General features: G+C 36.3%; 2 protein-coding genes across 2 annotated transcripts; both read left to right on the top strand.

Annotated features, from left to right (window-relative positions):
- Positions 1 to 1,417: 1,417 nt before the first annotated feature.
- On the top strand, positions 1,418 to 2,488 carry LOC140162473 (octopamine receptor beta-2R-like). Its single transcript, XM_072185716.1, has one exon. It carries the CDS (start codon positions 1,451 to 1,453, stop codon positions 2,486 to 2,488), a length of 1,038 nt encoding a protein of 345 aa, XP_072041817.1. The 5' UTR covers positions 1,418 to 1,450.
- A 1,012-nt stretch (positions 2,489 to 3,500) lies between these two features.
- On the top strand, positions 3,501 to 4,383 carry LOC140162461 (craniofacial development protein 2-like). Its single transcript, XM_072185704.1, has 2 exons — positions 3,501 to 3,610; positions 3,714 to 4,383. Exons 1-2 carry the CDS (start codon positions 3,501 to 3,503, stop codon positions 4,381 to 4,383), a joined length of 780 nt encoding a protein of 259 aa, XP_072041805.1.
- Positions 4,384 to 12,295: the final 7,912 nt, after the last annotated feature.

Genomic DNA, 12,295 nt, shown 5'->3' with positions numbered 1-12,295 from the left:
AAAAAATGTGTCAAAATCTTGCATCATGAACAGTCATGCTATATTAGCCTATAGAGAGTGAAAGATCGAAGCTGCTGATTCAATTTCACATTTTTCAACGTGAATCACACATTTATCGTACCAGCATGTCCATTGTCAGGTACATTTTTAATTTGTCTTGTACTAGTACATAGTATCTCATTATAATTGATCTATACACCATTCGCTATCATTTTCTGTCTTTATAATTTGGGGTAATTTTAAGATATCCACTCGACTAGAGGTGGTACATGATGCAGTCATGTCTACAGTAGAATTCACCACGACCTTTGCAGGACTTAAACCCCATTAAAAGCTATTAAACCAAGATAACACTCATTGAAAACATCTCAACTATGTTACATCAGATCTTCTCTGGTTAAATCCACACACACATGTGTCTGTTTTACCTGTGCAATGAGCAATGAGCTGGTATTATAGTTTCAGTTGGGTGAACGATTATAAATTAAACGCAAGGTAACAATTACTGTGTGGCCTTTGTTCACGAAATGAGACAATACTGTGCATATTGTTAACCACATTCTTGAAAATGAGAAACATAATGGCTGTGGGCCGTAACACGGTTTGGAAATAATTTCTTCATATTTTTTTCCAAAATTTTAATAGGACATGTTACAAAACTATATTTTCTAGAATTTCAGAAGAGTACTTTAAATATTGACCGGTTATTTTTCACACAGTGACGTTAACTAGGCAATGTACTATTACCTATAACATACACTAAAACACCAAAGTGCGAATATTTCCAAACATCTAAATTAGCTAAAAATTTAGGACATGTTACAAAACTATATATTCTAGAATTATAGAAGAGTACTTTTAATATTGGCCGGTTATTTTTCACACAGCGACGTTAACTAGGCAATTCCCCATACTTCTAACATACACTATTTGTAGAGGTTACGCGTCAATGGTAAAAGCACTGTGTATTGTGTATAGGAAAACGGACAGTAACTGCAGTATGATAGTATTGCCTCTCATCAATGCAATAAAAAGCCTTCTTAGCAACGAAGCAATTACGCGATGATTTTTCCCCAATGTATTCTTACGTTAAAGCCTCCAGCATACTTTCCTGCCGCTTGCCGCTGCGGCAAGCGGCAGGGCGTTTCAACCAATGACAAGCATTGATTGTGTCCGTTTGTCTGCAATACGCGTGCGCCACGCCGCTCAGCGGCAAGCGGCAGGGTAGTATGAAACCAGCATAAGGCTATTAAGCATGAATAGTAACCATACCATCTGCAATCAACGTATATGAATTTTAATTGAATTTGTCTAATTATAAATTCAAAATTACCTTTGAGTTATTTCATGCTGAGCGCTTTTTCATCATATTCATACTAGTGTACATTATTCTTTCCTTTTTTTGAACAGAACGTTTACCTACCTACAAGACGCATGTTTACAACATAAAATGGCAACACCAACTAGCCAAACAAATCTACTTTTGACCACCTCAAGCGCGTCAACTGATGCAGCAGGACCAGAGTTTACTCCGAAGACAGTTGCTGAGATATCACTAGCATCAACGAAAATTCTTATCGGAATAATCGGTGTTCTGGGTAATTTTAGTGTCTGCCTCGTCATTGCCAAAATGCGCTCTTCTCGATCTCATCAGCAAAACTCAACCAACAGGCTGATTGTCTCACAGGCTGTTATTGACTTCCTTGCATCTCTTGTGCTCATTGCGACAACATTCTCTGAGCTATTTCCTTCACCACCCCCTCAACACCCTGTTTTGGGATATCTCTTCTGCGTTTTATGGTATCCGCGCACTTGCATGTGGACCATGTTCGTGATTTCTACTTATAATTTAGTAGCCATATCTTTAGAAAGGTACGTCGCTGTTGTGTATTCCACATGGTTCCGACACCATTTTTCAAGGAACACGACCATTATCTTCATTGCTGTGGCATGGTGTGTTGCCCCTCTACTTCAGCTCACATTGGCCTTTACACAATATTCATTAGGAGATGGAAAATGTATCTTTTTGTTTCCGTCTCCTAGCAAAAAAGCTGTGACTGGGGTAGCACTCTTTCTGTGGAACTTCTTCATTCCTTGCCTCATTATGGCATTTTGGTTTACTCGAATCGCTATCAAAATTCGTCAGCAAAAGAAACGTGTGGGTTCATCAGATACTGCCAGTACCATGAGTACAGTGAATAGAAATCAGTCATCGGTTGATGACCAATCGAGGCAACCCTCAAGAAAGCAGAGTAGAAACGTAACCAAGACTCTTGCATTTGTGTTTCTGGTGTACGTTATATGTTGGGCTCCAGATCAACTGTTATTTCTTCAGTTCAATTTAGGAGGATACATCAATTTCGGAGGTGTTTTACATAGCTTTGTTGTTATTTTGGCAATGTTCAATTCTGCATGCAATCCTTTCATTTATACTTTGCAATATAAACACTATAAAGCCTGCCTGAAGTCACTTTTCAAATTCAACTAAACAAAACGAAATTTCTTGCTGTATTCACCTACATTCAACGGACGACAAGGGAAAATAAAATCTTGTTCATATGACAATTGGGAAGCGTAATTCATATATGTATTAAAGAAACTAACTTCCTTTTCACACTTAATTCTGAAATAATGTTAGGGAAATATTTAATAATGTAAGCAATATAGATTTGTTCATTTTTGTTGTTGCTGTTGTTCAAAGAATAAAAGTCTGCCGAAGACAGATTCTAATTTAAAATATTTATAGTTTGTTTCAAGTGCTGTAATATCCATAGGAATTTATTTTCTAATTCCCTTATTTGGCGAATAAAATCTTTAACGTTTTGTGTTTTCAAATTGTAAATTGCAGGTAACTTGGCCTTGATCACGATTTTATACGATAAATATACAAAATAGACAATTTACTAGATGACCAGGATTGTGAACTCTAAATTGAGTGGCTCAATATAAAAACGGCCTATTCCACATTTGGGTTATTAAAATCTTATCCATGTTAACTTCGACTTATTACGTTGTACTGCGTTCTTTACTGATTAACAACATTTGTATTTTATAAGTTTGCTAGTATTGTCGTTTTACCATGTCCTGGTTAACCATTTGTATTTTATAATTTGGCTAGCATTGCCGTTTTACCATGTCCTGGTCAACCATTTGTATTTTAGAATTTGGCCAGCATTGTCGTTTTACCATGTCCTGATTATTCATTTGTATTATACAATTTGGCTAGCATTGCCGTTAACCATTTGTGTTTTATAATTTGGCTAATTCGTTTTACCATGTCCTTTATAATTTGGCTAGTATTGTCGTTTGGATAGCTCAGCTTTGCGGCTGAGTGAACAGACGGGAGCAATGGGGGCAATACACTGGAGCCAGCCGGCTCCAGTGTATTGTTTTAGTCTTTTTCAACATCGGACTAAGGGTGAGGAATCCCTGACAGAAACCTCTACTGACACCACGTCCTGCCAGCGCGTCAGTATATGGCAAAAATCCCTCATGAAACTATGGAAGACAAAGAAAAAAGAGATCATAAAGCCCATGGTCAGAAGGGGCGCAAACATCAAGGACCTGGTGATTGCAGATTGACCAGTCGTGACATAAGATGTGAATCTTTGTATGGCGTCACACAGTCAAAGCCAATAGGAAGCTGTGTGACTGATGATGGTCACAAGATTGGACAAACACAACTCAACATAATTATGTACGTATAATACTAGAACATTGAGAACGGAAGAATCACTTGAATCATTGCTAGACGAACTGAAAGACTTCAAATGGGACATAATTGGTCTATGTGAAACAAAACGAGAAGGAGAGGGCATTGAGGAACTCAAGGGAGGTGCTTGGCTCTATAACCAAGGAAAAACAGAGGCAAACAAAAATGCCAAGGGAATTGGATTTCTTATCCACCCAAAATTCATAGACTATGTAAAGGACATGAAATATTACTCAGATAGAGTGATCTCTCTCATAGTACAGTTGACAGGAAACAAACAGCTTTGCGTAATTCAAGTGTATGCACCAACATCGGACTACGACGATGAAAAAGTTGAAGAACTCTACGGGGAGGTAAATAAGGCGATAGAAGACAGCAAAGCTGAGTACACCATAGTAATGGGTGACTTCAACGCCAAGATAGGAGAATGTCAATCTGGAGAAGAAGCCATCATGGGAAAGTTTGGAGTTGGAGAAAGAAACAAAAGAGGGGACATGCTACTTGAGTTTGCTGCGCAACAAGGACTTATCATTGCTAACACATACTTCAAGAAACATAAAAACAGGTATTGGACATGGGAAAGTCCCAACGGAATTACAAAGAACCAAATCGACTTCATCCTAAGTAGCCAGCGTGGATTTGTAAAGGATGTTCTGTCATCACGAGTGTAGACATTGGTAGTGACCACAGGATGGTCAGAGCAAAGATACACATAGACAGGAAATTGGCAAGACTCAAAATCATTAGAAAGCAAAAGAAAAGCAAGTTAAACGTACTGAAACTGAAAGATTTGAAGAATGATTTTCAACTGGAGTTGAAAAACCGATTTGCATGTCTGGACATAGAAAATGCAGATATAGATACCAAATATGTGCTTATATCCAATACAATAGTGGAGGCAGCTGAAGAAATAGCGCCAAGAGAGAGAAAGACCAAACAGACCACAGAGGAGGACAACGCAATCGAAGAGTTAGATAAGAAAAGGAAAGAACTTAGAGAAGAGGACAAATCACCAAAACAGAAGATAGAATACTCAGAACTAGTCAAAACAGTGAGAAAGAAAAGACGAGAAAGAAGTAGAAAGAGAAAAAAAAGCAGCAAATTGAATCCATCCTAGAAAGTGGCAAGGGACCAAAACAGATTACAAAAATGAACAGCAAGAAAACAAGAATTTGCCAAATGAGACAAAAGAATGGAAGCATAACCACAGACAGAGAAGAAATTCTAAATGTATGTACAGAATTCTACCAAGACCTGTACAGCAGTAAAACAGATGAAAACAGCGGAACCAGAGTACCCACAAAATCAACCGATGACACTGAAGTACCAAATATAACAGTTAGAGAAGTGGAAAAGGCAGTAACACAAATGAAAAACAATAAAGCACCTGGACCAGATGACGTATCAAGTGACATTTTTAAGATAGGAGGAGAGGAGATCAACAAATAGCTGGTGAAACTTTATAATCAAATCCTGAAAGACAAGAAGATTCCTGAGAAATGGAAGGAGGCAAAGATCATTTTACTTCATAAAAAAGGGGATAAAGCAGACATCAAAAATTACCGGCCGATAAGTTTGCTTTCTCATGCATATAAGATATTTACCAGAATAATCCAAAACAGGATCCAAAGAATACTAGACGAAAACCAGCCAAGGGAACAAGCAGGATTTCGGGCAGGTTTCTCAACAACAGACCATCTACACGCATTAAACCAGCTGATTGAAAAGGCGAATGAATACCAGCTAAAGCTTTGTGTAGGGTACATAGACTATGAAAAGGCATTTGATTCGGTTGAACATTCAGATCTTTTTGCAGCCCTAAGAGGAATAGGAGTCAATGAAACCTATGTGCTCATCATAGAGGATATCTACACAGATGCAGTAGCCACAATCCATTTGGACAATGATGTGTCAAACCATATTCACATAAAGAGGGGAGTGAGGCAAGGGGATACAATATCACCAAAAATCTTCACAGCTGCCATGGAAGAGATTTTCAAGAAGCTAGATTTGGAGAAACAAGGAATAAATATAGATGGAGAATGGCTGACAGACCTGAGATTCGCAGATGATGTTGCTTTAACAACAACATCAGTCAAGGACATGGAGATTCAATTAAATGGTTTGAACAGTGAAAGCAAGAAGATCGGTTTGAAAATACACAAAGGAAAAACAAAATTCATGACAAATTTCGAAACAAATGAGCCCATTGTAGTTGAAACTGATGAGATAGAAAAAGTAGAAAGCTACAAATATCTTGGCCAGACTGTGAAGCTGGAAGACAACACGAGAGAGGAAGTTCTAATCAGAATTAAAGCTGGCTGGAGCTGCTATGGCAGATATAAAGACATTCTGTGTGATAAAAAACTATCAATGATATTAAGGAAGAGGGTCTTCAATCAATGTGTGCTGCCTACAATGACATACGGATGCGAAACGTGGACAACAACTAAATACCTAGAACAAACACTGATAACAGCACAGCGAGCAATGGAAAGAAGAATGCTGAATATCACAATACGGGACAAAATTAGGAACTCGCAAGAAATAAAACCAAAGTCAAGGACATTCTGGAGAAAATAAAAGAGGCAAAATGGAGATGGGCAGGACATCTGGCAAGATCAAATAATAACAGGTGGACAAAACGTCTAACAGAGTGGCAACCTAGAACAGGCAGAAGGCGAAGGGGAAGACAAAAACGCAGATGGCGGGACGACATTACATCTTACATTGGCCCAACCTGGGCTAGGATAGCGCAAGACAGAGAAAAATGGAAGCTTCATGAGGAGGGCTACAGCCGACATGGGCTGACGTAGCCAGCAAGGCAAGGCAAGGCAAGGCAAGGTTAACCATTTGTATTTTATAATATGGCTAGCATTGTCGTTTTACCACGTCCTGGTTAACCATTTGTATTTTATAATATGGCTAGCATTGTCGTTTTACCATGTCCTGGTTAACCATTTGTATTTTATAAGTTTGCTGGTATTGTCGTTTTACCATGTCCTGGTCAACCATTTGTATTTTATAATTTGGCTAGTATTGTCGTTTTACCGAGTCCTGGTTAACCATTTGTATTTTATAATTTGGCTAGCATTGTCGTGTTACCATGTCCTGGTCAACCATTTGTATTTTATAATTTGGCTAGTATTGTAGTTTTACCATGTTCTGGTTAACCATTTGTATTTGATAAGTTTGTTAGTATTGACGTTTTACCATGTCCTGGTTAACCATTTGTATTTTATAATTTGGCTAGTATTGTCCTTTTACTATGTCCTGGTTAACCATTTTGTATTTTATAAGTTTGTTAGTATTGTCGTTTTACCATGTCCTGGTCAACCATTTGTATTTTATAATTTGGCTAGTATTGTAGTTTTACCATGTTCTGGTTAACCATTTGTATTTGATAAGTTTGTTAGTATTGACGTTTTACCATGTCCTGGTTAACCATTTGTATTTTATAATTTGGCTAGTATTGTCCTTTTACCATGTCCTGGTTAACCATTTTGTATTTTATAAGTTTGTTAGTATTGTCGTTTTACCATGTCCTGGTTAACCATTTGTATTTTATAATATGGCTAGCATTGTCGTTTTACCATGTCCTGGTCAACCATTTGTATTTTATAATATTTGGCTAGCATTGTCGTTTTACCATGCATTGGTTAACCATTTGTATTTTATAAGTTTGCTGGTATTGTCGTTTTACCATGTCGTTTTACTGAGTCCTGGTTAACCATTTGTATTTTATAATTTGGCTAGTATTGTCGTTTTACCATGTCCTGGTTAACCATTTGTATTTTATAAGTTTGCTATTATTGTCGTTTTACCATGTCCTGGTTAACCATTTGTATTTTATACTTTTGCTTGTATTGTCGTTATTATTTCGGAGCTACGAAAATGGACCAAAGTAAGACATAGGGTCTACTGCGGATTGTGTCGGACTTTATGGAAAAGGTTACAATTATTATCATCTTGATACATATCTGACAGGCTGCAATAGCCTTTATTATTGAGTGTGCACAGTTTATAGTGTTGATCTGGGCAAGCTATCTAATGTGCTTACAGTCCAATTCCTTCAAAGAAAGGAAATTGCGAACCAGAAATATTTTATGTAGTCAATGTGCTACTGCCTGCCAGTGTTGTCGGAGAAGATCTAGAATACGTCAAAGAACGTACTTCTTCCAAGAAAGGAATATATATTATAAAGTTTTACAAAGTTTGTTAGTATTGTCGTTTTACCATGTCCTAGGTAACCATTTGTATTTTATACTTTTGTTAGTATTGTCGTTTTACCATGTCCTGGTTAATCATTTGTATTTTATACTTTTGCTAGTATTGTCGTTTTACCATGTCCTGGTTAACCATTTGTATTTTTACTTTTGCTAGTATTGTCGTTTTACCATGTCTTGGTTAATCATTTGTATTTAATACTTTTGATAGTATTGTCGTTTTACCATTACCCGGTTAACCATTAATATATTTTATAATTTTGCTAGCATTCTCGTTTTACCATGTCCTGGTTAGCCATTTGTGGTGTTTTTTAAAATACTTTTGCTAGTGTTGTCGTTTTACCATGTCCTGGTTAACCATTTGTGGTTTTTTATACTTTGGCTAGTATTGTCGTTTTACCATGTCCTGGTTAACCATTTGTATTTTATAAGTTTGTTAGTATTGTCGTTTTACCATGTCCTAGGTAACCATTTGTATTTTATACTTTTGTTAGTATTGTCGTTTTACCATGTCCTGGTTAATCATTTGTATTTTATACTTTTGCTAGTATTGTCGTTTTACCATGTCCTGGTTAACCATTTGTATTTTTACTTTTGCTAGTATTGTCGTTTTACCATGTCTTGGTTAATCATTTGTATTTAATACTTTTGATAGTATTGTCGTTTTACCATTACCCGGTTAACCATTAATATATTTTATAATTTTGCTAGCATTCTCGTTTTACCATGTCCTGGTTAGCCATTTGTGGTGTGTTTTTTAATACTTTTGCTTGCATTGTCGTTTTACCATGTCCTGGTTAACCATTTGTGTTTGATATTTTTGCTAGCATTCTCGTTTTATTATGTCCTGGTTATCGATTTGTGTTACACATTTTTGCTTTTATTGTAGTTTTACCATGTCCTGGTTAACCATTTGTGTTTTTTTATACTTTGGCTAGTATTGTCGTTTTACCATGTCTTGGTTGTTAACCATTTGTATTTTATAAGTTGGCTAGCATTGTCGTTTTACCATGTCTTGGTTAACCATTTGTGTTTGATACTTTTGCTAGTATTGTCGTTTCATCATGTTCCTGTTAACCATTAATGTACTTTACCATTTGTGTTTGATACTTTTGCTAGTATTGCGTTTTACCATGTCCTGGTTAACCATTTTTATTTCATACTTTTGCTTGTGTTGTCGTTTTACCATGTCCTGGTTAACCATTTGTGTTTCATACTTTGCTAGTATTGTCGTTTCACCATGTCCCGGTTAACCATTAATGTATTTTATACTTTTGCTAGCATTGTCGTTTTACCATGTCCTGATCAACTGTTGTGTTGATACCATGCCCCTTTGTCCTTGTTCCCCATTTGCGTTTTATACTTTTACTAGTATTTACCATATACCATAGTCCCCTTTTTCATTTTTGCTGGCAAACATTTTACCAAGTCCTGGGCAACTATCTGTTTATTATTTACAGTATCTATACCAACCATTGGGCTCTTCCAACTGAAATCAATACACCTCCATACAGGGAGTGTAAATTTCAAATGAGGTTACCCGAATGCGTGACTCCATTTGAAATCTACATCCCTGTGTGCAAGATTGAAGTGATGTCTTAGTGTTGGGGTGTATGCATTACAACTTTTATAACACATCACAAGAAGTAAATTCCCCTCTCAACATTTCGTCATAACATTATTAGTTTACATTTTATGCCAATAAAACTGACTTCAAAATAATTATATGAAAATAAAAGATGTCCATGACTTGATGGCGAATAAGCCCAAATGGAAGACAAAACTGCCCTTTTCAAAAGTCACATAAGTTAGGCCTATGCTTGTCACAAATTTAATTCATGGCTTGTTACCCATGGAAAACATGTGGTTGAGTGCAGTTTAAAATCCCCACCAAGTGAGCATTTACTCGTAGCACGTCTATGTGTAATCAAATCATGATTATTCAACCATGCAAATCACCTTCTTGGTTCAGAGCTCAGCAGTTATTTGTAAGGTGGCCGGTCCCATTCCTTGTCACAATACACCTTGCAGTTAGCAAGTATAGGCCTATTTAGTGATTTTTGGAAAGGGCAGTTTTGTCTTACATTTGGGCTCATTCAGCCATTTAGTCATGGACATCTTTCATGTTCACACAACATTTTGTAAACAGTCATATAAACTGGCCTCAAAAAGAAACTTATAATTTTTCACAAGGTCATATCTTAAAGTCCTCTCCATAAAAATGAACAAAAATTGCACACAGGATTACTTCAATACTCTAATCTAAACACATGTCAGTAACCAAGCAGTTGTCCAACTGACACAACAGCAAAATGCACTGACATGGAACACCTTCCTGGACCAAAATTCACACCCAACAGATTTCTTTTGTTGGGTTCCAATTATTCGCCTGTGAATGTGGTCCCGAAAGCTGTTCCGTGTCAGTCCATTTTACTGCTTGGTTACTGACATGTGTTTAGAGTAGAGTATTGAAGTTATCCTGTGTGTAATTTTTGTTCATGTACAGGCGAATAATTGGAACCCAACAAAAGAAATCTGTTGGGCTGTGAATTTTGGCCCAGGAAGGTGTTCCATGTCAGTGCATTTTGCTGTTGTATCAGTTGGACAACTGCTTGATTACTGACATGTGTTTAGAGTAGAGTATTGAAGTAATCCTGTGTGCAATTGATGTTCATTTTTATGTAGAGGATTTTAAGATATGACCTTGTGAAAAATCATAATTATTTCGCAATTAGTTTTATTGGTACAATATTTTACCTTCCGATGTTATGACGAAATGTTGAGAGGGGGACTTATTTCTTGTGATGTGTTTAGCTCTTTTAACCATATTATGGCAAGCCGTTCTTGTCATTTCCTAGATTACCGTATCCTTGTTCAATTTTCAAACAAGTATCCCATTTTACATAGCGAATCCGGGAAGCTTTATGAAACAATCTTCTCTCTGTCGCCATCTCTTGGCCTTAGCGTGTTTGTTTTTGTTTGTTTTTTGTCTTGTTTTTTGTTTGTTAATCTTAGGAAATAGATGGTATAAATCATGGAAAAGTCTCTAGTGATTCTTTTTTTTGAAATAATTTTTCTGGGCCAATTTAATTAACTAAATTGGAACACTGCACTTGAAGACAAGGATACAAACCACACAAACCAGCACATCATAATTTTCCATTGTGTTTATTATGAAACATTGTACAGACAGTATTCTTTATGCTGATAAAAAGTGTTTCCTGAAAATGTACCATAAACATTTGTTGTAGAAACAAAGTACTTTGTTCCGACTAAAGGCTAATGCTACATGCCCTGCACGTCCATGTCAAATCCAAGTAGTCTGTTATTAATGTACATTTAGGCATAATTGCATTGTAAGATTGTCAGTAACAATTAGTCGGCTAATTTACTCACTGATTTGAGGTCAAAATCTTTTAAAATGACAGAGATAATAGAGTCTCTAATTGGGCCAGTTTTCAATGAGGAGATGATGTGTGGTAAATCAATTGTTAAATCGATCCGAAGTCTTTGTGAAATGGGGCTCAGGACAGATATAAGAGCCTTCTTTGAAGATATGCAGCATCCAAGAATTTGACTTGGAACAATATGGTATGTTGAAAAGAAAATCTTTGGGAATACTAGTGTTTCTTTGTTTTTTTTCTTCGATGATATTGTCTTTTAACCACCCATTCAATTTTGACAGAATAAATTGACTCATATTTAATGAGTGCCTTCCTAACTCAGTAAGTATCAAGGCTTATCTACATGTACATACAAAATCTTCTCAAATATTGACAACTGTTTGCATTTAATGTGCATTACTCTCCACACATTTCAACAAAACAACCATTCGGGTGCAATTTTCTTACATCACATACACATTTCTCTTTTTAAATCAGTGCTATCTCAAAAACATATCTTCATCCCGAGGATGATTGAATTCATAAACTAAACCCCAGCACATAATCTGAACTTCTCTGTTGACCTTTACCTTTCAAATGCGAGTATAATATAATATCATCTGTTTCTGCTGCTGTGTCACCTCATTAATAGACCATATGCAATATTACGTCCCTTATCCTCATTTAAATAAAATTATGTCCACTAGGAAGCCTCCACATGGCAATTTGCATGATAAAACAATAAAACAAATGATATGTATGAATAGTTGTGGAATCGAACTAGAGACCTGTCCCTCTATCCAACAATGTGGCTGCCATTTCAATTGTTATACCATTCTGGTTGTTTTATTGCATAGGGTCTATTTCCTTGGATGTCTTAAAATAGGTAATAACATTTTAATTTTTTTGTTAAATCAATAGAATAATATATCTTCTCTGACACTGGGTACTAACACATTACATCAAAACCAATA

This window comes from Amphiura filiformis, chromosome 1, assembly GCF_039555335.1.
Source record: "Amphiura filiformis chromosome 1, Afil_fr2py, whole genome shotgun sequence".
Lineage (NCBI taxonomy): Eukaryota > Metazoa > Echinodermata > Ophiuroidea > Amphilepidida > Amphiuridae > Amphiura > Amphiura filiformis.
This window is presented reverse-complemented; position numbering and strand designations above follow the sequence as displayed.